A 27,455-nucleotide genomic window follows, 5' to 3' on the forward strand; every position below is an offset into this window, starting at 1 on the left:
CATGAACTTTTTTATATTTTGCCTTAAAACTATAACCCAATACACTATAACAAAAAGCTTAAAGAAAAATAATTGAATAAATCGTGTATTTTTTTAAATTAATTTTGTACTAGTTATCGTAAGAAAGTAGTTTTTGGGGTCAAATAAGAATGTATTTGCTATTGTGAGGATATATTGCATTGTGGGTGTCAATATAAAGTGACGGCCATATTTGCCGGTGCTGCTCTGCTGTAAACAAAAAGTGTCTGAGGGAGACAGAGACGCTTCATTGGATTTTAGGACGATTTTTATTTCTTTAATTTACAATGTCTTTAGGAATGTCTTACAAGCCCAACCTCCATCAGCATGTTCTCGGAACTTCCGTGAACCAAGGTGAGGAGGACATTTCAGTTAATGTTTAGTCTTCACTCTGTTTTGTCGGTTGTAAAATTCGATGTTGTAATGAATACCTGGGGGAAGCCCGTGACTGTAGTTTTTGTCCAGTTATATGTATAGGGTCAGATCCTGAGAGCTGATTCATATCCGCCATTATCACTAATCATAAAACCCTTTCCCTCTCGTGCATCCGTAAAGTTTATAATTCGGTTGTTCACTCGTCTACCAAAACAGAACATGCGTACTCTATTGTCGGATTTTCTGTCAGGTTGGATGCTGTAACAGTGTATATTAAATGTATCACTTTGGCTTCTTAATTCTACCCGTACGGCTTCCTCCATGATTGTTTCACCAAGGCTAATGATTGATCTGGATGTGGACTGTTCTTTGACCCTTTGGTGACACCCAGTGTTCTCTGAGCCTCATTGCATCTCCATCTACCCCCCCCCCCCCCCCCCCCCCTACAGCCTCCATTAGTCTCCATGTATGTCAAGTTAAAATGGACAAAAGTAATGCAACACACTCATTGAAACAATGCCGTAAATAATAAATTTAAAAAAGTCTAACGTTTCAGCCACTTATTCCTAGTCAACTTGAAATGATTAATTCCAAATCAATTTAATAATGGATGCATGTATTGCATGTGGCATATAGTATACTGTATATCTTTTAATTTTTTCACTCCTTCAACAGTTGCTGTTGTTCACTCTACTTCAACAAGCATATCAACACTACAATCTTACAGGCCAGTAGTGAATGACTATGGACCACCATCTTTCAGCTTTTCACAGGTAAAGACTGACATTGTAAAATATGTTTTGGATGATGGCAATGCATTATCTAATGTGATAGATTATACCACACATTTTAAATGTTGCCAAATGTTTTTTTGCAGCACAAAGCATGAATTTCCATAGAATATTTCTGGTATCATTTACAGTCAGTGGCCAGTTATTATATACACCCATCTAGTACTGGGTTGGACGTCCCTTTGGCTCCAGAACAGCCTAAATTCTTCTGGGCACGGAATTGTTGCTCAATTGGTATCAAGGGACCTAACGTGTGCCAGAAAAACATTCCCCACACCATTACGCCACCAGCCTGTACCGTTGACACCAGGCAGGATGGGGACATGGACTCATGCTGCTTACGCCAAATCCTGACTCTGCCATCAGCATGACTCAACAGGAACCTGGGATTCATCGGGCCAGGCGACGTTTGTCTACTCCTCAATATTGTCCAGTGTTGGTGATTGTGTGCCCACTGGAGCAGCTTTTTTTTAAATTTATTTTTTTGCTGATGGTGTGGAACCCGGTTTGGTCGTCTGCTGCAATAGCCCATCCGTGACCAGGACCAACGAGTTGTGCGTTCCGAGATGCCGTTCTGCACACCACTGTTGAACTGCACTGGTATTTGCCTGTTTGTGGCCCGCCTGTTAGCTTGCACGATTCTTGCCATTCTCCTTCGACCTCTCATCAACGAGGTGTTTTTGCCCACAGGGCTGCCACTGACTGTATGTTGTTTTGGTTTGTTGCACCATTCTCGGTAAACCCTAGACACTGTCGTGCCTGAATAGCCCAGGAGGCCGGCCGTTTCTGAGATAATGGAACTGGCGTGTCTGGCATGATAAATAAAGGATTTCTTTTTTTTTTTAAATACTACACTCTGTCTCTGAGGTCACTCGTTTTGCCCATTCTAACGTTCAATCGAACAGTAACTGGATGCCTGTCTGCCTGCTTTATATAGCAAGCCACGTCCTTGTGACTAACTGTCTGTAGGAGCGAACCATTTTCATGAACGGGGTTGTGCACCTAATAAACTGGCCACTGAGTGTATGTTGGTGACTAATGTAATTGACATAAGTCACACTGTTTCATTTTCAAACCATTCTTTCATTGTATCACAGAGTTCAAGTGGAAGTCAAGTGCCTCAGAGTAAATATGCAGAACTGCTATCCATTATTGAAGAGCTTGGGAAGGAGATAAGACCAACTTATGCTGGGAGCAAAAGTGCCATGGAGAGACTAAAGCGAGGTATGTGCTTGCCTATTCATGCACTGTAATGCTAGCGCCTTAGTCCGTTCACAAAATTATCTGCCCGTGTGGTGGAAATGCCCAGACACTCTGACAAAATGTTAATCTTCGCTTGCAATATGGTTCAATACCCTCGCTTGCAATACTTTGTTTTACATTTTGAAAATTCAACTTGATTATCATCCAAAAATAACTGAAAGTTGGAATCTGTAGCGTTCAAACTGCCACATCCGTTTGCGATATTACAACAACAAATATGTTACTTAAAACAACAAATATAGTTTTTCTTCCCTCTGACATCATTGCACACCATTGCACGCATGGTAGAACAGTACAGTATGTATGTACTACAATTGTTTTATTTTTTTATTTTTTTTACCACAATGCAGAATGCACCTCTGCCCCGTTTTCAAAAATAATAACAAATGCGACTGGTGCGACCAATGGCGATGTTTCAACAAATGCAGATCTCCGCTTTAAACGCCAAAGAGCTTATGATTTGCACAACTATTTAAGTCAATAAGTCATCGTTTTAGTCAAAAGTATGATATATTTGGGCTTGAAGTAGGACTGGGACGATACCAGTATTGCGATACTCTTTAGTGTCGTGGCAAGGAAACAAAGCACGAAGCGGATTAAACTTCTTTAGGAAAACGGCAAATGCTGGAAACGAACATCATTATGTTGTCATCCAGTCACATTTACTTATTTTCCAATATATTACATGCAGCAGGTTTTCAAAGGATCAAATAGTTTGGTCTGCTTCATGTTGTAATTTTTGCCATAGAAAAAATATTGCAATACTGGTATCATCACCACTCTAGTTTTATCCGTGTGAATGCGGTGTCTTTTCCCATGATATGTAATACAAATTATTTCCAACCTACATCTAGTTTCAGGGCTGGGTTTTATTTGAATGTTACCACCCACCAGTATGGCGTTGTTTATTAATCAGAAACCACTGCAAAGTTAATCCTCTTTGCGACTGAGCCAAACCGTGTCCACTGAGCCATCGAGCAAATCAAAATAGTGGGAGCAAACTTATGTTTTTGCACATCCACTTTTTGGGGGGGAATAATTATAATAATGCATTGGATAATGTGTCAATTTTCACTTAATTTTGAGCTAGTCTGTATAAAAATTATAATTTTATGTGTGTGTGTGTATATATATAAATAAAAAGAATTATGGTTACCCAAATATCACAAAAGGATCCGACTTATGAAAGTGTGAGGCGTAAATTACAATAAAACGTATTTCTCTTCGAGACTTAATTCCCTTATTTAATATCTGCTCAGACTAATATTATTCTGTTTGTCCTGTTGGTACCTTTGCAACTGTTCCACCCCTTGTGTATTGCGCTGTCATGGTGTATTTAATATATATATATATATATATATATATATATATATATATATATATATTAGTGACTTTGGAAAGTATTCAGTCCCCTTGACTTTTTCCACATTTTGTTACGTTACAGCCTTATTCAAAAATGTATTAAATTGTTTTTTCCCCTCATCAATCTACAGACAATACCCCATAATGTCAAAGCAAAAACAGGTTTTATATTTTTGGGGCAAATCTATAAAAAACTGATATTATATTTACATAAGTATTCAGACCCTTTACTCAGTACTTTGTTGAATCACCTTTGGCAGTGATTACAGCATAGAGTCTTCTTAGGTATGACACTACAAGCTTGGGGAGTTTCTCCCATTCTTCTCTGCAGATCCTGTCAAGCTCTGTCAGGTTGGATGGGGAGTGCTGCTGTAGAGCTGTTTTCAGGTCTCTCCAAAGATGTTCAATCAGGTTCAAGTCTGGGCTCTGGCAGGGCCACTCAAGGATATTCAGAGACGTGTCCCGAAGCCACTCCTCGTTGTCTTGGCTGTGTGCTTAGGGTCGTTATCCTGTTGGAAGGTGAACCTTTACCTCAGTCTGAGGTCCTGAGTGCTCTGGAGCAGGTTTTCATCAAGGATCTCGCTGTACTTTGCTCCGTTCATCTTTGCCTCGATCCTAACTAGTCTCCCAGTCCCTGCCTCTAAAGAAACATCCCCACATCATGATGCTGCCACCACCACGCTTCACCGTAGGGATGGTGCCAGGTTTCTTCCAGATGTGACGCTTGGCATTCAGGCCAAAGAGTTCAATCTTGGTTTCATCAGACCAGGGAATCTTGTTTATCATGGTCTGAGAGTCTTTAGGTGCCTTTTGGCAAACTCCAAGCGCGCTGTCATGTGCCTTTTACTGAGGAGTGGCTTCCGACTGGCCACTACCATATCGGCCTGATTGCTGGAGTGCTGCAGATATGGTTGTTTTTCTGGAAGGTTCTCCCATCTCCACAGAGGAACTCTGGAGCTCTGTCAGAGTGACCATCGGGTTCTTGGTCACCTCCCTGACCAAGGCTCTTCTCCCCCTTTTGCTCAGTTTGGCTGGGCGGCCAGCTGTAGGAAGATTCTTGGTAGTTCCAAACTTCTTCCATTTAAGAATGGAGGCCACTGTTCTTGGGGACCTTCAATGCTGCAGACATTTTTTGGTACCCTTTCCCAGATCTGTGCCTCGACACAATCCGGTCTCAGAGCTCTACGAACAATTCCTTCAACCTCAGGTATTGGTTTTTGCTCTGACATGCACTGTCAACTGTGGGACCTTATATAGACTGGTGTGTGCCATTCCAAATCATGTCCAATCAATTCAATTTACCACAGGTGGACTCCAATCAAGTTGTATAAACATCTCAAGGATGTTCAATGGAAACAGGATGCACCTGAGCTCAATTTCAAGTCTCATAGCAAAGGGTTTGAATACTTATGTAAATAAGGATTTTCTGTTTATTTTTTATTAAATTTGCTACAATTTCAAAGTACCAGTCAAAAGTTTGGACACACTTACTCATTCCAGGGTTTTTCTTTATTTTTACTATTTTCTACATTGTAGAATAATAGTGAAGACATCAAAACTATGAAATTACACATTGAATCATGTAGTAACCAAAAAAGTGTTGAACAAATCAAAATATATTTGAGATTCTTCAAAGTAGCCACCCTTTGTCTTGATGACAGTTTTGCACACTCTTGGCATTCTCTCAACTAACTTCATGAGGTAGACACCTGGAATGCAATTAAATTAACCAGTGTGCCTTGTTAAAAGTTAATTTGTGGAATTTCTTTACTTCTTAATGCTTTTGAGCCAATCCGTTGTGTTGTGACAATGTAGGGGTGGTATACGGAAGATAGCCCTATTTGGTAAAAGACCAAGTCCATATTATGTCAAGAACAGCTCAAATAAGCAAAGAGAAACAACAGTCCATCATAACTTTAAGATATGAAGGTCAGTCAATCCGGAAAATTTGAAGAACTTTTAAAGTTTCTTCAAGTGCGGTCGCAAAAACCATCAAGTCCTATGATGAAACTGGCTCTCATGAGGACCGCCACAGGAAAGGAAGATCCAGAGTTACCTCTGCTGCAGAGGATAAGTTCATTGGAGTTATCAGCCTCAAATTGCAGCCCAAATAAATGCTTCAGAGTTCAAGTAACAGACACATCTCAACATCAACTGTTCAGAGAAGACTGCGTGAATCAGGCCTTCATGGTCAAATAGCTGCAAAGAAACCACTACTTAAAGACACTAATAAGAAGAAGAGACTTGCTTGGGCCAAGAAACACGAGCAATGGACATTAGGCCGGTGGAAATCTGTCCTTTGGTCTGATGAGTCCAAATGTGAGATTTTTGGTCCCAACCGCCATGTCTTTGTGAGACGCAGAATAGGTGAACGGATGATCTCCACGCATGTGTGGTTTCCACCGTGAAGCATGGAGGAGGAGGTGTGATGCTGTGGGGGTGCTTTTCTGGTCAAATCAATGTTTATTTGTCACGTGCACAAAATACAACAGGTAGACCTTACAGTGAAATGCTTACTTACAGGCTCTAATCAATAGTGCAAAAAAGGTATTAGGTGAACAATAGGTGACACTGTCAGTGATTTATTTATAATTCAAGGCACACTTAAGCAGCATGGCTACCACAGAATTCTGCAGTGATAAGCCATCCGATCTGGTTTGGGCTTAGTGGGACTCATTTGTTTTTCAACAAGACAATGACCCAACACACCTCCAGGCTGTGTAAGGGCTATTTGACCAAGAAGGAAAGTGATGGAGTGCTGCTTCAGATGACCTGGCCTCCACAATCACCCGACCTCAATCCAATTGAGATGATTTGGAATGAGTTGGGACTGCAGAGTGAAGGAAAAGCAGTCAACAAGTGCTCAGCATATGTGGGAACTCCTTCAAGACTGTTGGAAAAGCATTCCAGGTGAAGCTGGTTGCGAGAATTTTTGGTTACATGATTCCATGTGTTATTTCATAGTTTTGAGGTCTTCTATTATTCTACAATGTAGAAAAAAATAATGAAAAACCCTTGAATGAGTAGGTGTCCAAACCTTTGACTGGTACTGTATATGACCGTTTTATAAATGGTTAAATTGCGTGATATGAGAGCAATATGATTGCAAACTCGCTCCACCGTCACGCCAAGATTAATGGTTTTGACCACTAAAGTTTTGCTTCACTACACGCTCCACTGCTTTGATTGGTGTAAAGTTAGCTAGAAACCACAAGTGTCTATCCAGATAATGAAAAGTCACCCGTGAAATAAAATTCTAGGAATTATAGTTACATGTAATTTGTGGCATTCATGAGCAAAGTCATTGTAGCCTGTCATTTCACTTCCCCTTTGAGAACCATGAGCATGTGCTGACTTGGCATTGCTGTACCGCGGCTGAAGCCTGCCAGCAGGCTACCTACCAAAGTTTGGACCGTTACAATGTAGAAAAATGCATATGAGCTATCTTTCAATAGTTATCCATATTACCGGAGCTTCATCTTCTAATTATTTCTATGTCGGATTCGCATCTGCAATTTATGGAAGATGCCAAAACTTTGGAGATCACAATAGAGGGTGAAGTCAAATATGCAAGTGGTTTCCATCTGTGGCAAAGTTTTCCCCAAATCAATGCTTAAGACAAATTGTGGAACTTTACAATGCACCATTGGGTTCTGTAAAGTTATAATTTGATGTTTCATGGACTCCAGCAGTTAATTGTGTTTTTATCTTTTCTATTGTTTTTATTTGAAGGTATCATTCATGCCAGGGGGCTTGTACGTGAATGCTTGGCAGAAACAGAGAGAAATGCAAGATCCTAACAGGCAAAGTGCAATGTAATTGAATTTAATTGGACCAACTCTCCAGACTGAAGATCTACAAGACTCAAAAGACAAAGCTCTTGGTCAATACTTTTATTGGACCGATAAAAACTAAACGTTTTTTTTTTTTTACTGCGATGGCACGTTGGGCTTTGACCAAAAAAGTGACCTATGAGCTGTACTTGACATGAATTTCCTGGTTTTATTTGTGCTCCCCTTGGAAATGCCTAATTTCAATATTACTTGTATGAATAAAAAATTATGAAAACAAACAAAATGCATGTTATGTAGCAATGCCCCTATCATTTTAATGAAACGTGCATGGATTTTATAGTGTAAGGCATTTTGACAATGGATGTGTTCTACCTATAGCTAATATACTTAGTAGCTACTAACTATATTACTATAGTAAATATAACATATACTATAATAGTTACAGTAACCTTTTACTATAGTAGCTATAGCATCTTTTAAACATATTTAAGCATGAGTAACAGCAAAAGGGATAGGTGCTTTTAACATGTATTTACATACACCTGCGTTGCTTTTAATTGTATTTGGTTGCACAAAAACAGTCCGTGGGAAGCCAGAAGTTATCCATTTCATCTTACTGCCGGTGGGCAGGACTGTTGGTAATTATGGCGGGGGTATTTTGAGACAAACTATCTAATGGATGGTATTATTCAATACACTTTCTTGGGGACTTTATTTTTTGAACATGGGGTAAGCAGAGTTAAGTGGGTCTACAACAGACACATGTTTGGAAAGTCTGTTTAATAATACGATTTAGATATTTTGTTTAAACCTCCCCCCCCCCCTCCGCCCCAATGACCAAAAGTCCTGTCCACCGGCACAGTAAGTCTGGCTTCCCACAGACGATTGTTGTGCAACCCAATACAATAGCGATGCTTTCAAGTGTATGTACAAAAGGAATAGTGCCAACCACACTGTTACACACCACATTATGGATAAACTATTGTACTAAAGTCATTGTTTGCATCTTTGTATTTATTGCTCAGTATAATACAACTTATTTCCATTAAAATGATAGAAAATACTGACATTCCTCTTAGACAGATTGATAAATATAATTGATTTCAATAGGTGCTCTTTATTTACAACACAGATCAATGAGGTAGGACACATTTGTTGATCAGTCTGAATTTTATGTTCATGCATCCTTTTCATCCTTTCACAGGGTAAAAAAGAAAGCCTTTTCATCCCTTGGTTTGGAATCTGCTAACAGTGCCTCTGAGCAGTCTTCTCCAACTTCTCTTTTGCCTTTTTCCTCGTCTTGTTTCCTTTGTATTGACTCATTCTTCAGAAAGTCACGCTCTTCTCCCTTGTAGGTGACCTCAAGATTCTCGCTCATTATCTCCCGAGCTCTTTTCCCGTTTGTGTCCACAGATCTGGTTTGATGACACTAAATTAGGAGAAAGGTATGAGAAATAAAAATGACAGATTATGGTACCTCCTAAATGGTACAATTTATGGGGGACATAAAATAACCCCATACATCAGATGCCCATGGCTCAGGAAGGATACTGCTAGGTTTCTCCTTGTTTTCCATATGTAAGATTGGTTGTGTTATGGTCATCATGAACTAATACTGTACTTGCTTGTATACTTTGGAAGTATTGGAATTAGGCCAAGACTGTAGGCCTATATCTAAAAGAAATATCAATGGCGAACTTGATCAAATGTCTTTAGAGGTGTCGGCAGATCTGACGGTTTCTGAAACAAACAATTGCTAACTGTTGTCGACATGTAAACAGATCGTTTGAATTCAATAATGTTTTGCATTTACTTTATCCCTAACCTAAAACTGCCTCCGAATTCTGAAATATTGTCTACTCAAAAAAATACAGTAGGCCTACTTAGTGGTAGCCTATACGCTTCAATGCAAAATACTACTGTATGTTATAAACTGCACTCCCTTTCAGATACATAGAGAAAAAAAATATAAACATAATCTAATAGGCCCAATTAAATGAAGGATGCACATGGTAAATTGTTGGTTGTATGGCTACTTTGGGAATATTAACTCATGGCCAGAAAAGTTGCAATGGTTATATGTATTATGTTTACAAATTAAATGTCTAGGCTACTCGGGATTTGACATTACAGTATTCGTAGCCTACAAACGTAAAAAGTAAGTCTGTTCTACCGTTAAATTGTGCATCAGATTGGATCACAGAGCAAAATACTTTAAATACCCATATCTTTTTACTATTATACAATTGGGGGGGGGGGGGGGGGGGGGGTCTGGACTATATCTTGTGGAAGGATGAAATAGTATGAATATATTCATCAACATTTATGGGAATATGTCAATCATTATTTGAATATGTTGGTAACCCTTTGTATAAAAGTGATAATGCCCTCGAAGCCGGTGTTTGGAGGATAATATTGGCACCAAACACCATCTTCTCAGCCATTATCACTTAATTATATGTGTGGGTTTAATCCTGAATGCTGATTGGTTAAAACAGCATTTCCGCCAGCGTCTATTCCATAAGTTATCACGGGCTAAATCTATGACGTTAAAATGCCTATTTTCCATCTGACTGCGCAATCCACTGTCTCATCAGCCCAGCCAGACAATTTATAAACTTGATGTCCACCATAAAAAGCATCTAGACGTCTCACATTTCTGCTGATTCATGATTTCAACGAGCTGAGAAACACTGCCTGTCTCTCTTCCTAACAGGTTCATTACTATGGGATAGCTGGAGAACGAATTTGAATATTGAAACAGTGTTGCAAATGTCAGAGGCAGACAAAGTTTATACAAATCTCCGCTGTTGAAAATTAAATGTTAGTCTAAAATAAATGTGAGATTTGGTGTTTTATTGATTATGCTGAGCCTCAGGTCATCGGTCAATGGCCCATGAAGTGTCCGTCATTTTGTCAACAAGGTGCATCGTCCAAAAACATCCCTATCTTTTCCATAAAATTTGGGAATTTTCAAACTAGTTTTCATTGGGACGGCAGATAAAGCGTTATCAAAAGTAATCACTTTTCCATGTGAACACAGAATCCTATTCATTGATCCACCAGTTTAATTCTATCACTTGTTTCTACATTACATAATGTATCACATGACACTGTTTCTATTTGAAGGTTTATTTTCTATCAAAAGGATTGCCTTTTCTCATATAGTTAAAATAAAATTTGAAGGAAAATGAAACGTTTTCACATTTAATGACTGCAGCTACTTGTATTCTAACACTTCTATTTTAAACTACATTTTAGTAATTTAAATAAACATTGATTATGTTGTCCATCGTGTGGTGGCAGAATTTGGGTGAGCTGTTCTGTAGCCTATTCTGTGTTGGACTGTGATATGCCTTTCATAGACCCATGTTATATCTGCACCCTAACACAAGGCCATTGTGTTCTGGAACTGTTGCTTGTATAAATAACTTGTGTAACAATAGGATTGTATTATTACTTCTCACTATATAAGGGACATGTAACCATTTACTCTTCGAGTTCTTCCCTGTGAAAGCAGAGATCTCCCCTGCAGCTGCTTGATTAAATATTTTTCTATTATACAATTAAATAATCTACCTGAATCTTTGGATAAAATTTTCCACAACATTAGTAACCAATCAAAATCAGCCAGTTGGTCTCATTTTGCTGCGACCACATTTAATAACACTGCAGCAATTTAGAATTACTGGACTAGACAGTTATTCCTCGCGACAGTATCAAGCAGAGGTATAAGGATAACTCAGCCATAAGTAGCAGCACATAGTTCAAAACAGATGCATAAATATCTTGTCCATTGTCTCGATGGCTGCTCTGAGCAGTGTCATATCCTGCTCTGTCAGTGGGCACTCCACTGGTGGGACCACAATTCCCTGGGCATGCTCCTCCGGGAGGCAGGCATTGTCCCCGTCCAAGTTGTTTAAATTCTAAACATGGAAAATCATGCTAATTTACAAACAACCACTTTTTTTTATTTTTTAGATAAGACTTAATTACATTTTCATATTAGCTCCTTTAAATCTATACCTCTACATTGCCACGGAAAGTGACAGGATTCTGTGCTTGTCCCATATCCCACAGTTGGTTGGGGGTCAGATTTTGCTCAGTGTGCAGAGAATGTTTATCCCATCCATTGGTAAAGGTATCTAGCTCTGCTTGGCGGCGCGGGAGGAATACATAGTGCGCACAGAATAGGTGAAGGCTATTTGACGGGTCAAGGGAGCCCTCATCTTCCAAACTGTGTAGGACATTGTAAAATATGTTTGACATGGCCATCCACACATCCCGCCATAACTGTTCAAAGAGGGAGTCGTAGTGGGAGGACCACACAACATACTGTATCATCGTGTGACTTCAAGTTTACTTCGATATGATGGTTATATCAATATTTGTGCATAAAAGGCATTTCCACCTCCATTTCTCACACAATACATTTTACCAGCAAGAAGGTCGCACCATGTCCAACTAACAGTTATGCATGAAACAGCACAGCTTGTCTTCTCAGTGCAGGGATTAGAATTTAGGCAGGTGGCCTACACCTAACTATACTCTAGAGAGTATAGTACCGGTGAGTATGCCACCAAATATTACAAAGCCATATCTGTTGAAAGACTTTTGTATACTTGCCAAATCAGCAATCTTGCAGTAAAATACAACAGATGCAGCATTGTATGGGCTATGAGTTATGACTAAATGTGTACCACTGAGCTGAAGGGGTCTTAGCTTACCTGATCAACTTGTGGTTGGTGTCCACATGTATGAGTGAAAGACAAACAGAGTATGTTCTTCTGACAACACATCCAAGTTGTGCCATTCTTTCCTGTATTCCTGCATCATCTACACGATGCACTGAGTCCCACACTCGGGTCCACTGGACTCGATGACCCAGTGCTTTCAGACGTTAACTCACCATCCTAATTGTGGTGAACTTGTCTTGATTGTGTCCACCAGATTGTCCAGCTCCTCGTCTATCATTTGGCTGTATGTTCCCCTCACCATGATACCGTATTCCTGCATTCTACGTTAGTCAGTTTTTGATGAGATGCCAAGCAGTTGCAAGGTACAGGCAGATCCATTTCAATCACCTGTCGAAGGTGCTGTTCTGACACAATCAGTTTAGGACGTCCCATTTCACCATCCAACTCAACAATTGATGGGGCACATCTTTCTTCCATTTCAGCATTGACTAGACTATACAGGTTGGAAAGACCCTGCACTACCTTTTGAGGCAAGTCTACTTGATTTGCTAGTGATCTGATAATTATAATCTCATTGGTGCTGGCAAACTAATCAAAAACCAGAGGAAGGTGTTGCATTGCCTGCTGCAATCTGTTGAGGAGCTTCTCCATAACGCCTGTGAGGACATAAGACACATGCATGTTTCTCTCTCTAAGACACACCTTTCAATACGGCTGGCAGTGGCTAGCTGTAATTTTACAGACATGCAGTCTTGCGATTCATTCCACTTGGCTACCTGGTCCGACACCAAAGCCAGCCAACTAAGCTAACGTACTTCAAAAATTGTCAGTCACGGGTCAATAATGAACGGATATTAGATGCCTATCTATCTAATACATTTAATGACAAACCATGTAACTATTTAGGTAAACATATTAATTACCTGTTGCCCAAAGTTCGGCGCAGGTGTTGATAACTGATTCGTCATGTTTAGTACATGGGGGAAAGATTTGGCGGGTGGTAGTGGAGTCAGGCCATCTGGTTAAGTAGCCAATAGAAAGAAAATCCTGTATATCATGTTCACTGATTGGGTTAGGATGAACCGTCACTCCAGAACTAGTGGACCAATGGAGACTCATTGTCTACGCCTCCCTCTAAACCCCGCCCTTCACGGAAAAATAATGACACAACTCGGTATTGAAAACACTGGGAGAGAAAGCAAAAAAACAGACATCGAAAGCAAGGATATGAGTAACGTAACCAAAATGTAGTAAATGCAGGCAAGAGCGTAGGCAAAATTGATTCAATATGATTGGTTGTTGGGAAAGTTAAACTGAAAACGATTTTGCATTCATTTTCAAATATTTGTTTTAATCATTTGTCATAAAGCTTAGCTCTCGCTTTAAAATTATTTGCCTGCAAGTTTGGAGGTTTTGCTTTTGATGTCATTATTTTTGTTTACAAATCTATACATTTTGCTTTAATTGTTCGGTTTTTGATTTCAACATCCATTATTTCACCCTTCCTCGAAAATATACTGTTTGCATTTTCAACTTTATTTTTCATGTTTACGATTTATTTTATTTTAAATTCAATACATATGGCGTGAAATCTGCTCCATACTGTTGCGCACTATCGCCACAACCTGGAGTCAGACGGACCAACACATCAGTCAAAGATTTGTATAACTAACCCAAGATAGACCAGAGCCTGTCGTTTCCAACGGGAGCAAATGTATCATAGTGGGCCGAACAAGCAAGGAGGTTGGCAGAACCAAACACGAGCTAGTGAGAGCCTATTGGCGCGTGCTGACATTTATTTGCATATTTCCCTTAGGGGAACGGCTACTCTGTGCGCAATAACTTCTAAACAATTTTCGAAACTTTGGCAAAGTGTAAAGTCTACAAAACGCCGTCCACTCGGTTTGTTACAGATTCTAGTTTTGGAAACAGAAAGAAAACTATTCCATCGATGAGAAAAGGTGCAGAATGTTGGCCAAAATCCATCTCGGCCCATTTTTTCCACTAGCGGCCACTGGGCTTCCTCTCATCACCATATTTGGTAGTGGGTGGAAACGCCACCCGGATGCTTCACATTTACACATCTGGTGAAATATCTGGCTCATTGTTCTATCTGTGCCTCAGTGAACTTACATGATTTCCTTTTGCCCCTTAAAAATATTTTATAGAGCATAATCAAATGGTAAACAGGATCTGTTTGGGAAAACAGTAAGACAGCACCCTCCATATGCTAGAATTTGTTGACCTATTCACAATCAAACTTTGGTCTGTGAGGGAAGTAGATCTATCTAGTGTTTTTGTGAATGTGTGATGAACGTATAGATAGTAGTAATAGGCATTATCGCTCACATAATGGACAACAGAGCAGCCTGGGCTTGATGAAGACTACAATGCACATTCCAGATGTTGACGAAGCATATATTTTAGATTCTTCAAAGTAGCCACCCTTTACCTTGTTGAACACGCTTGGCATTCTCTCAACCAGCTTCACCTGGAATGCTTTTCCACACATGCGGCGATCATCCGTTCACCTACTCTGCGTCTCACAAAGACACGGCGGTTGGAACCAAAAATCTAAAATTTGGACTCATCAGACCAAAGGGGCAGATTTCCACCGGTCTAATGTCCATTGCTCGTGTTTCTTTGCCCAAGTAAGTCTCTTCTTATTATTGCTGTCCTTTAGTAGTGGTTTCTTTGCAGCAATTCGACCATGAAGTCCTGAGTCACGCAGTCTCCTCTGAACAGTGGATGTTGAGATGTGTCTGTTGAACTCTGTGAAGCAATTACTTGAGCTGCAATTTGTGAGGCTGGTAACTCTAATGAACATATCTTCTGCAGCAGATGTAACTCTGGGTCTTCTTTTCCTGTGGCAGTCCTTGTGAGAGCCAGTTTTAACATAGAGCTTGATGATTTTTGAAACTGCACTTGAAGAAACAAAGTTCTTGATATTGTCCGGATTGACTGAGATTTATGTCTTAAAGTAATGATGGACTGTCATTTCTCTTTGCTTATTTGAGCTGTTCTTGCCATAATATGGACTTGGTCTTTTACAAAATACGGCTATCTTCTGTATACCATCCCTACCTTGTCACAACACAACTGATTGGCTCAAACACATTAAGAATTAAAGAAATTCCACAAATGAACTTTTAATAAGGCACACCGGTTAATTGAAATGCACCTCATGAAGCTGGTTGAGAGAATGCCAACATGTGCAAAGCTGTCATCAAGGCAAAGGGTGGCTACTTTGAAGAATCTCAAATATAAAATATATTTTGATTTGTTTAACACTTTTTTGGTTACTACATGATTCCATATGTGTTATTTCATAATTTTGATGTCTCCACTATTATTCTACAATGTAGAAAATAGTTCAAATTAAGAAAAACCCTGGAATGAGTATGTGTGTCCAAACTTTTGACTGGTACTGTATATAAAGGTCTGTCTACAAACAATGCAACAACATCTGGCCGCAAGGCCCTACGTTGCTTTAAAGCAGTGATCACCAGCCAACATAGTAAATGTAAATCTGTCTCCACCATTTTGCATGATATGTTACGTTTTATATGACATGTATTAATTTGTGGACGTCCATCATATATTTCAAATGAAATGTTACGAATTACAATTAGTACAAATTTGCTATATAAATGAAGTGATATGTTACGAATTTCAATTACTTGTTGTTAATTGGCTAACGGTTACATTAGCTAGGCTATTATAAGGGTTAGGGGAAGGGTTGACTAACATGCTAAATAGTTGCAAAGTAGCTAAAATGCTAAAGTTGTCCATGATGAGATTAGAACACGAAACATTTGCCGCGTTCGCCTTATATTCTAATAATAACAAAGCAAGTTTATTGGAACACTTTGCTATACTCATTCATTGCAGCTGTAATGCTGGTTGTAAACGTGTGCAGTTTATGACTTATAAAACGTATAGAACAAAGTGTTGACAGTGGTGCTGACTAACAATTTAAACATGAATGTACACATAAAACAGCACCTATTTGATGTATTCGTTGAGTCTCTCTCAAGTCATGGTTTGAAAAGTTTTGAAATCCCACCGTATCAACTTTGCTGTGCTTTCGAGGCTTTTAACAGTCTGTGGCTCAAGGAAACTGTGCCGACACCGCGATCTGAGCTATCTGATTGCCCATCGTTAACCTGTAGGTGCACCTGATTTGCTCTCTGGGCCTGCCGGGTAGGCTGAGTACAAGCTTCAGGTACATTAAATGGTTCAAAATAGGATGAATTTGCTTTCCCGGCACTCGGGCTGCTGAATCAAGTGCATCCCCCGCAATGCGTGAAACGGATGAAAAGCAATAGGAACGCAAGGCTTTATCGTTGGGTTTTCTATATTTGGTGATCGGAATGCCTTGAAGATCGACCGGCTGGTGATGTTATGAGTCCAGGTTGATTGTATAGCTATAGCATTACCACTGTCATATGCACAACCTGAATTTTTCCTTGACGTCACTTTATCCTTTCATAAGAATGCATCATATTGCTCTGTTTGCGGAAATGGGTTGTGCACGATCATTTGGCCAACAGGAGGCGCATTCCATTTGACCTGAGCGCGAGAGGGAAGCAAATGCATAGCTGTGGTTCACGAATAGCGAACAAGATTAGACGGCTCTCCGAAGCTCAGGATGGCGAGTCTCTTCACCATATACTCTTGATTCAGGAGGATATACGAACTTCTCTTTTACCAGTGTTTGAATCCGCTGCACTATCTGAGCGTCCCTTTCGCTTGAGGGGGAACTGAAATGAAAGCAGAAGGCAACTCGTGTGTGAATTACTATTGGATACAGTGAAGTCAAGGACGTTCAGTACATGGCTTTTCCGTCGGTGTACTACCATAAAGCTTAGGGCCACCGTAGTTATTTGGTCAAGGAAATGTGAGGACTTGGATGCAGCTCGAGACTGATGATCAGCTGTCCCTAATTCCTGTTTTACATGAAGTCGTTAAACTATCAAACGGCCTCAAGACAAAGGAAAGGAAACTGTCTCAGTTAATTGTGGGGTACATTGTAACATTTCAAGCTGGTATTAAATGCCACCCCGTATTGTATTTTTATGTCTGCTGAGTAGAGGAATAAGCACGCGCTCTTGAAAAAAGAGGGAATGGGCCAATGAACTTTGATTTTGGGTGAGTGCTATAGTATTCTATTTCAGCGTACTGGTGTGCATCCTTTTTATCCAGGGTATGTGCTGAACATTGCAATCCATTAATTTGTGAATATAATGCCGTGATGTTGCTAGGTAACTGACTTGGTGTAAAGATGGTGGGTTTACTTTGGATCACAGTGAAAATCTAGGAACAATGTCAGTCCTTTCCCCCCACAGAGAACAGCAATTCAATATCCAATTGCAAATTAAATGTTCACTATGTTCTCATCATAGCTCATGATCAGATGTAAGTGTATGCCTAGTAGGTGGATGATGCGATGCGGTAACGGGGAATTGGGGTTTGATTCCGGAGAGAGTGCCTGAGAAACGGTTATCACATCCAAGAAAGGCAGTCAACAAGTCACTATCAACAATGTCTTCATCAGCACACTAAAGAGATCAATTAATTCACGAGAGAACTAATGAACTACTCTGAATTTGTTGAATGCTGTTGAAAAGAGACGCATTATAGCACTTCATTCCCTCAATCTTGTAATTGGTTTGGGGAATGGTTTCATTGTTGCCTCAGCCTGTCACTTGTAGTGGTGCTTGTTATCATCTGAAGATTGTGTAACATGTTGCACATGTGAGGTGTAAATAAAATTGGAACACTACCTTTTAATGTCTTGAGAATCTGCAGCTATGGATTCAGTTCTAATTCATCATGCACATGCATAACTTAGCCCAACCTATGCTTATCTCTAGAACAGTGATGGGCAACTTTGGGCCACAATTTTTTTTAAACTCATCCTAAGGGGCTGCTGTGGGTCTGTGTACCCACACATGCAGTCTGAGCCGGCTTGAGCCTTTTGGGGGCCCTAAGTGAATTTGCTACAATTCTACCCGTTTTGCCATGGGGCGTAGTGAAAATGTTGCAGTTTTAAAGCAAGTTTTCTGCAATTCTACACATTTTGCCTAGCCTGACGACTCACAAAAAGTTATGTCGTTTGCTTTATACTTTAGTCTGAGACTGTCATAATTGAAGTCGTTTGTGGTGAGGGGTACAAGGGGCATGGTACAAAACGGTGAAATCAGCTATTTGGATCATCTCGAACCAATCAGAGTATCAAAGCCAATGATGAATTTTCAAACTACCGCTTTACTCACGTGGCTCTGGCTCAACCCATGGGTTTCTGGAACAATCGGACGGGCCCGAAATGCGTTTGGTGAAGGGTCAGGGAGGTACTCAGGCTCATTACGGAGAAGGAGCTAATGTCCTTGGGCGTGGCATAGCATTGGCCAGAGCAAGGAGTCTGGGTAGCCAGTCAACATTTTGCTAAGGGCAGAAAGCGAATGTGGAATTTTACAGCAAATTTCCTTTAATTCTACACATTTTGCTATAGGGTGGAGAGAAATGTTTGCAGTTTTTAATGATTTTTGAGAGAGTGACAAAATAAATTGGGGGCCCCTGGTCTGCAATTAAGCCATGATTAATACAAGTTTAGATAGCCCATGTCAGCTGCCTAGACTAATTGAGTGACTGACATGACAAGAGAGAAACTGCTGATGCACAGCCAAACTTTTAATAATTTTTGGGTAAGATTTTATTTTATGAACAATACAAATGACAACATCATACAAACATCAACTACAGTATGTGACCCAACGTATGTGGACACCTGCTAGTCGAACATCCTCATTCTAAAATTATAGGCATTAATATGGCGTTGGTCGAACCCCTTTGCTGCTATAACAGTCTCCACTCTTCTGGGAAGGCTTTCCACTAGATGTTGGAACATTGCTGCGGGGACTTGCTTCCATTCAGCCACAAGCATTAGTGAGGTTGGGCACTGATGTTGGGCGGTTAGGCCTGGCTTGCAGTTGGCATTCCAATTCATCCCAATGGGGTTGAGGTCAGGGCTCTGTGCATGCCAGTCAAGTTCTTCCACACCGATCTCGACAAACCATTTCTGTATGGACCTCACTTTGTACACTGGGGCATTGTCATGCAGAAACAGGAAAGGGCCTTCCCCAAAGCTGGAAGCACAGAATCGTCTATAATGTCATTATGTCTTTTGTGTTACGATTTCCCTTCGCTGGAACTAAGGGGCCTAGCCCGAACAATGAAAAACGGCTCCAGACCATTATTCCCACTCTACCAAACTTTACGGTTGGCGCTATGCATTGGGGCATGTAGCGTTCTCCTGGCATCCGCCAAACCCAGATTCATTCATCAGACTGCCAGATCACTCTAGAGAACGCGTTTCCACTGCTCCAGAGTCCAATGGTGGCAAGCTTTACACCACTCCAGCCGACGCTTGGCATTGCACATTGTGATCTTAAGTTTATTTGCGGCTGCTTGGCCATGGAACCCATTTAACAAATCTCCCGAATGAGCAGTTCTTGTGCTGACGTTGCATCCAGTGGCAGTTTGGAACTTGGTAGTGAGTGTTGTAACCTGAGGACAGATGATTTTTACACGCTACTCGCTTCAGCACTCGGCGGTCCAGTTGTGTGAGCTTGTGTGGCCTACCATTTCGCGGCTGAGGCATTGTTGCTTCTAGACGTTTCCAATTCACAATAACAGCACTTACAGTTAACCGGGGCAACTCTAGCAGGGAATAAATTTGATGAACTGACTTGTTGGGAAGGTGGCATCCTATGACGGTGCCATGTTAAAAGTTACTGAGCTTTGCCAGTAGAATGGCCTTACTGAAATGTGTGTCTTTGGAGATTGCATGGATGTGTGCTCGATTTTATACACTTGTCATCAACGGGTGTGGCTGAAATAGCCAAATCTACTAATTTGAAGGGGTGTCCACATACTTTTGTGTGTATATATAGTGAACACCACAAGTGCACACAACCGTATCTCCAGCGCACGCATCACTTTCTGCCACATGGCCTGAAACTGCACTATTTTGTTTCTCGCTGTAGCCCACACACTTTCAATATTTAAATAATAAATTATTCGATTTTTCCATTGTGTTAAATGATGGTAGATTGATTTCTTAGTTTTTAGTAAATGTTTTTTCAAAATGAGTGATGAAGAGAATAGTCCAACCTATCGGGTATCTACCTACATCCCCATATTCTACTATTCTAACTCTCAACAATAAGTTAAAACCCCGACTGAGTGGGCGCCGACAGTTTCCCATCCCTGCTCAAGAATATTGAGAGCAGTAGCAGGAAGGCCCTGTTTGTTGACCTTCTGTCTTTTAGGGTGTAAATATTAGTCAGTTATCTCGTGACACATCTTGGTCTCTGTGTTCATATTTTGTCAACTGCTATTTTCACAATGTATTTTCCAATATAAGTTGTGCAACTGAACCATTTATGTTATGAAAAGTAAATAATGATATTGATTAGATCAGTTACACATGGTAGCCTCTTAGACTGATCTTGTGTTTTTCATCCAGGTTTTGTAATGGTCTCTCATCAGTCTTTTTAATAATTTGAATTATTAAGCTCTGACTGCAGCATCACCTGCATGTTTGTTTCTCTTGATTAGTCTGCCAAACTGAAGAGTGATGTGCTATCCATCAATTTATGTTAGTACTATGTTGTGAACTCCTGACCATGTCTCTTCATGCAGCTGTCAGTTTGGTTAGGTTCTGTGGGCTTCCATGGTGAGGTGCACTCCCCACTACAGGGTGACTCATTCTCCAGTGCTGAAAGGGGGCTGTGGCCACTGCTGCCCAGATGATGGTTCTGCACTGAAGGGCAGACTTGATGCAATGCCACTGTTCTGATGGGCGTCCGCTCTACCACAGGGGCACTCGACCCAAGGTTGCCCCTTCTCCCAGTGGCACCGTACTGAAAGCATGCACATTTTTTCAGGAAATGTATGATTGTCGGGCCAAAAGGCGCATGTTTCCCTTTATTTTGTTGACAAAGTAGCTGAACCCCCCTACTGTAGCAGGTTGTGAAGACCCTCCAGGCTTGTGCAAAGGGCAACATGGTGTCTCTCAAGCCACACAGCTTCAACACACTGATAGAACGGATGTTCTCCTCAATGACGTCAACATTGCATGTCTATTGCCAGAAAAGAAAAGAAAGGGATTAAAAATGCTTAAGGGGTGGTTCCATTGGATTTAAGTCACTTTTTGGCTGCACCCAATTTGATTAGAACAGAACTGTCCATACATATTTGCCCATGGTAGAAGTAATCAGAAAGTTACTTTTTGCATGTAAAATGCCAAAACATTCAGGATGAGGTGTGGCATATCAAGAAGCTGATTAAACAGCAAGTTCATTACACAGGTGTACTTCTTGCTGGGGACAATAAAAGGCCACTCTAAATTGTACAGTTTTGTCACACAACACAAGTTTTGAGGGAGCGTGCAGTTGACATGCTGACTGCAGGAATGTCCATCAGAGCTGTTGCCTGCCAGAGAATTGAATACCAATTTCTCTACCATAAGCCGCTTCCAATGTCGTTTTAGAGCATTTGGCAGTACGTCCAACCAGCCTCACAACCGCAGACCACGTGTATGGCTTCGTGTGTGCGAACGGTTTGCTGATGTCAACATTGAAAAGAGTGCCCCATGGTGGGGTTATGGCAGGTATTCCCAAACTGGGGTACACGCAATGCCGTCGGGGGTACTCCAAATAAACATGTGATTCACATACAGTTTTTTCACATTTTCAAACAGTCCATTTATATTTTCCAACAGGGCTATACATTTGGGTGAGGTTTTTTCTCTCGCCTGAGTAGCCTCGTATCACTGCCAAAAATTAAATTAAACCATCTAGTGTTAAGCAAAATAGCAACACAATGTCAAATACAGGTAGCCTAGTCGAATAATTAACATCCAATCACATTAACCGTTACTCTCTCGCGGGAATTCCACTAACGGTCCGTATGTAGCCAAACGTAGCTGCTGCTCATTCCGTTTGCTCTAAAATTGATAAAGGGTTACAAAAGTAAGACCTGCGTACATAGAGCCGCATACCAGCTCTACTGGTAGTACTGCTACTACCAGCAGTACTACATAGTTTGTATAGTACTGTATAGTTTGAAAATGTGAAGATTAAAAAATATATATATATGTGAATCACATTTTTATTTGGCGTACCCCAGTTTGGGAATACATACTCTACAGCATCTGGTGTCTGCTGTGGTATTGGGCTGTTATATGATGGACCACATTTATGCTCCAGCCTGCCAAACCTCAGCCAGGGGAGGGGACAGGAACCCCCAGTTCTGTGATGTACATAGACAGTCAGGTGATCTTGTCCAGGGAGAGAGAAACCTCCTGCACATACACTACCAGTCAAAAGTTTGGACACACCTACTCATTCAAGGGTTTTTCTTTATTTTTACTATTTTCTACATTGTAGAATAATAGTGAAGACAGCAAAACAATGAAATGGCACATATGGAATCATGTAGTAACCCAAAAAGTTTTAAACAAATCAAAATAGATTTTAGATTCTTCAAAGTAGCCACCATTTGCCTTGATGACAGCTTTGCACACTCCTGGCATTCTCTCAACCAGCTTCACATGGAATGCTATTCCAACATACTGAGCACTTGTTGGCTGCTTTTCCTTCAGTCTGCGGTCCAACTCATCCCAAACCATCTCAATTGGGTTGAGGTCGGGTGATTGTGGAGGCCAGGTCATCTGAAGCAGCATTCCATCATTCTCCTTCTTGGTTAAATAGCTCTTACACAGCCTGGAGGTGTGTTGGGTCATTGTCCTGTTGAAAAACAAATGATAGTCCCACTAAGCGCAAACCAGATGGGATGGCGTATCGCTGCAGAATGCTGTGGTTGCCATGCTGGTTAAGTGTGCCTTGAATTTTAAATAAATCACTGATGGTGTCACCAGCAAAGCACCATCACACCTCATCCATGCATCACGGTGGGAACCACACATGTGGCGATCATCCATTCACCTACTCTGCTGGAACCAAAAATCTCAAATTTGGACTCAAATTAGGACAGATTTCCACTGGCCTAATGTCCATTGCTCGTATTTCTTGGCCCAGACAAGTCTTCTTCTTATTGGTGTCCTTTAGTAGTGATTTCTTTGCAGCAATTCGACCATGAAGGCCTGACTCACGCAGTCTCCTCTGAACAGTTGTTGTTGAAGTGTGTCTGTTACTTGAACTCTGTGAAACATTTATTTGGGCTGCAATTTTTGAGGCTGATAACTCTAATGAACTTTTCCTCTGCAGCAGAGGTAACTCTGGGTCTTCCTTTCCTGTGGCGGTCCTCATGAGAGCCAGTTTCATCATAGGGCTTGATGGTTTTTGGTTTGGCGGCCAGCTTGGTGGTCCCAAACTTCTTCCATTTAAGAATGATGGAGGCCACTGTGTTCTTGGGGACCTTCAATGCTGCAGACATTTTTTGGTGCCCTTCCCTAGATCTGTGCCTTGACTCAATCCTGTCTCGGAGGTCTACAGACAATTCCTTCGACCTCATAGCTTGGTTTTTGCTCTGACATGCACTGTCAACTGTGGGAACTTTATATAGAAAGGTGTGCCTTTCCAAATCATGTCCAATCAATTGATTTTACCCCAGGTGGACTCCAGTAAGTTGTAGAAACATCAGGTTTGATCAATAGAAACGGGATGCACCTGAGCTCAATTTCAAGTCTCATAGCAAAGGGTCTGATTGAATTTTTTTCTAAATTGGCAAAGTGTCTGTCTTCACTTGTAGTCTGTGAGAAAGAACCGATCACATGATAGAGAGCCATGTGAGTGAGAGGTGCTTCAGAGCACGCAGCATTCAGGGAGAAGGGAACAACAGCCACTGGCTGCAAAAGGCATGGATTTTTTTAGGGTGCATTACGACCACACACAGGGGATGGTGCCGGGAATTTCGAGGCACTATCAAGTGTTTTTCAAATTGTTTATGAACGACTGATTTAAGTGTGTACAGCCTGCGCAAAAACAAAGCAGAGCTCATTCTTTTCAAGCAACTTTTTTTCAAATCTTTAGTAGTTGCATCATGCAGCCTTAAAATTGATTAAAAATCAAAACATATAGCCCAACATTTGCAGAACAACTAAAGTTACATTAATAACTCTAAATTAAGCATATGGGAGTACCTATTTCTTTGTTAACCGCTTAACGCAGAATAGCCGCATGTGCACACTCCCTCAAATCTTTTGGAGAAAATATCCTTTCTATTTTATTCAGCTTTGTTCAATTGTATTCTTCATACTATCAAATAATATAATGCCACAGAATTGTAACAATCTTCTCTGCTAAATTAACTAGTGTAGCCCACAGACATATGGTATAGCCAGATCAGAGTATGCTATTCTGTTCTTCTGAAATAGACTACATTTTCTCCATATCATGTTTCTTTAGAACTGTCTAAAATAAATAATAGATTTATTGTGAAGATGTAGGCTATGTTACATGGATTTATTAGACTTTTAAAAATGTAGATGTTCCAAAAGGTCTGCATCAGTGGCTTGTAGGCTATGTGTGGAAGCCAGGAGATGCTAAATGTGTTTATGTTAATTAATGGTCAATTGCCATGAGACCGACAGCTATTTGCTTGAGAATCACCTGCTCGTGAAATTTCGTGACAGCCAACAGCCCTAGTTCTCACACAGCAATTATGCACAGATGTGTAGTGCTAGGATCCTTTCTCCCTCAGGCAGTGTTAGTCTAATCTCGGTTAACCCAGAACTAAAGTTTTGCGTAGTTGGTTAGGTGCTCAATTAAGTTCAGGGTCCATACATGTTAAGACTAGAGATTAAATGAGGATCGGAAACGAAACAAAGAGCTCCACCCTCTCGCTTTGCAAGTTACGGGCAAGTCTATGGGCCAAATGTCCCCTCCCCTTCTAAAATTTGGAAGATGCTAACACCTGCGAAATTGTGATTTATCCAAATAACCAGTGACGAAAAACCCGAGCCACGAAACCAATTACAAGTCGATCTCACGGATCATGTTGTATTATGACAGTTCTATGGTACCGTTTACGTAGTATGCCCACTAGAGATTAGTGTTTGCCACACCCCTCGGAGGCAGTCTTAACCTTTAAAACTCAAGCTTTTCAAAGTCCTGTCTATGCAGTTTCTGTTTTGGAGATGACAGAAGCATGTCGGTTCTTTCTCTATTACGCTGTGTGCACTGAACTGACATGCATGATTGTTGATGGCACTCCGATGTTCAGATGAAGGGAATTAAATAGTCTGTAATGCGCAGCACAGCGGAGCTTAACTTCTTAACTCAGACAGCGGTGTGTAGTTTGCTGTAGCTGCTGGCAAAGTAATGACTACATCAAGCTTGTGACTCTATGCATTTGCTGTTTGTTTTTGTTGTGTTTCAGATTATTTTGTGCCCAATAGAAATTAATGGTAAATAATGTATTGTCGTTTTGGAGTCACTTTTATTATAAATAAGAATAGAATATGTTTCTAAACACTTCTACATTAATGTGGATGCTACCATGTGGTTAATGATGAGTGAGAAAGTTGCAGATGCGCAAATATCATACCCCCAAGACGTGCTAACCTTTCATTACAATAACAGGGGAGGTTAGCACTTTGGGGGGGGTTATGATATTTGTGCGTCTTACTTTCTCACTTATCATTATTCAGCCTACAATCAGAACACTTTTTTTCCTCAGAGTGCGGGCGGAGCTGGAGAGAGTGGCTCGCTCATCACAACAGCAGGCCACAGCGAAACAGGCGCATGACAGACAGGTGGAGGGCAGAGACTTTTATTACAGGAATAACTGTTTGACCAAATCATGGTTTCAGTTTGGAGTGAGGTGACCATGTAGAATGTGCAGCTCGCACCCATGCGACCAATTAGAGAGAAAAAAAAATGTAACTAGCACAACCATGTCAAAGGGTCACAAAATGTGAGTAAATGGTCAGTCTGGAGACACACACACACACACACACACACACACAGAGAGAACTAGTTCGGAGTAAGCAAGGAGTGTGATAGGGCAGTGGTGAGGAGGTTGAAACTTGAGAGCTCCTTTACCCTGAGGTGTGTGTCCAGCGTATCCAGCACAGTGGAGCATCAGGGCCCAGCGTATCCAGCACAGTGGAGCATCAGGGCCCAGCGTATCCAGCACAGTGGAGCATCAGGGCCCTGGGTCACAGCATGCCTCTCTTTTTCCACTGCACTGAGTGGGATTTTGGGTGAGAGAGGTGGACAGGAGGCTAATTGTGTGTGCATTCGTGCGTGCTTACAGGAGCTCATCAGACATTTCTCTTTTCTTGTTTTTGTTCCGCCTGCAACAGGGAGCTCATGTTTTCTTAATTTCCTTTCTGGGAGAAACAAACGGAAAGAGCAGAAGCACGTTTGTGTACAACTCATATTCATCATTGACCAGATTTGTTTACACTTCATATTACAGTTACTGTGTGTAATGACTTAAGTTAATCATTCATTATATTATTATTAGCCATTCATTCATTCATGACACTTGATGATGTCGATACTTACCATCAGCAATTAGGGATATGATTGCAGAAAATGACTGGTATCCGGCTGCAACCACTGCCAACATATAATCGTTTTTATCTTTTTAGGGGGGAGATCAGCTTTAATTTTGCAGATAGATTGTAGCTTCCATCAATGTAATCACTTTCAATCCCCTTAACTTTTTTTTGCAAATGTGTGTGTAATGTTATACTCATCAAAAATAGAAATGTCCTCTCACTGTCAACTGTGTTTATTTTCTGCAAATTTAACATTTGTAAATATTTGTATGAACATAAGATTCAACAACTGAGACATAAACTGAACAAGTTCAACAGACATGTGACTAACAGAAATGGAATAATGTGTCCCTGAACAAAGGGGGGGATCAAAAGTAACAGTCAGTATCTGGTGTGGCCACCAGCTGCATTAAGTACTGCAGTGCATCTCCTCCTCATAGACTGCACCAGATTTACCCGTTCTTGCTGTGAGATGTTACCCCACCCTTCCACCAAGACACCTGCAAGTTCCCGGACATTTCTGGGGGGAATGGCCCTAGCCCTCACCCTCCGATCCAACAGGTCCCAGACGTGCAAAATGGGATTGAGATCCGGGTTCTTCGCTGGCCATGGCAGAACA

General features: G+C 40.9%; 2 protein-coding genes and 1 long non-coding RNA gene across 12 annotated transcripts in view; 2 read left to right on the top strand and 1 right to left on the bottom strand.

The window, feature by feature from the left end:
* Positions 1-205: 205 nt before the first annotated feature.
* On the top strand, positions 206-8,599 carry LOC129853612 (cyclin-dependent kinase 2-associated protein 1-like). Its single transcript, XM_055919823.1, has 4 exons — positions 206-372; positions 1,069-1,166; positions 2,282-2,408; positions 7,542-8,599. Exons 1-4 carry the CDS (start codon positions 306-308, stop codon positions 7,607-7,609), a joined length of 360 nt encoding a protein of 119 aa, XP_055775798.1. The 5' UTR covers positions 206-305; the 3' UTR covers positions 7,610-8,599.
* On the bottom strand, positions 8,600-16,528 carry LOC129853613 (uncharacterized). The gene is made up of 3 exons (XR_008759161.1): positions 13,224-16,528; positions 12,331-12,956; positions 8,600-9,032 (listed from the first exon to the last, which is right to left on the bottom strand). It is a non-coding gene; the product is annotated as an uncharacterized LOC129853613 (long non-coding RNA).
* A 353-nt stretch (positions 16,529-16,881) lies between these two features.
* Positions 16,882-27,455, top strand: part of LOC129853608 (membrane-associated phosphatidylinositol transfer protein 2-like) — a 79,981-nt gene continuing 69,407 nt past the window's right edge. For 5 of the 10 annotated variants that reach the window (XM_055919816.1, XM_055919814.1, XM_055919819.1 and 2 more), the window contains exon 1: positions 16,884-17,451. The gene's annotated coding sequence lies outside the window, so the exon portion shown is untranslated. Of the gene's footprint in view, positions 17,452-27,455 lie in introns of all 10 variants that reach the window. The other 5 variants (XM_055919813.1, XM_055919815.1, XM_055919812.1 and 2 more) reach the window with 2 other exon arrangements.

The sequence above is a fragment of the Salvelinus fontinalis genome, chromosome 4 (assembly GCF_029448725.1).
Source record: "Salvelinus fontinalis isolate EN_2023a chromosome 4, ASM2944872v1, whole genome shotgun sequence".
In the NCBI taxonomy this organism is placed as follows: Eukaryota; Metazoa; Chordata; class Actinopteri; order Salmoniformes; family Salmonidae; genus Salvelinus; species Salvelinus fontinalis.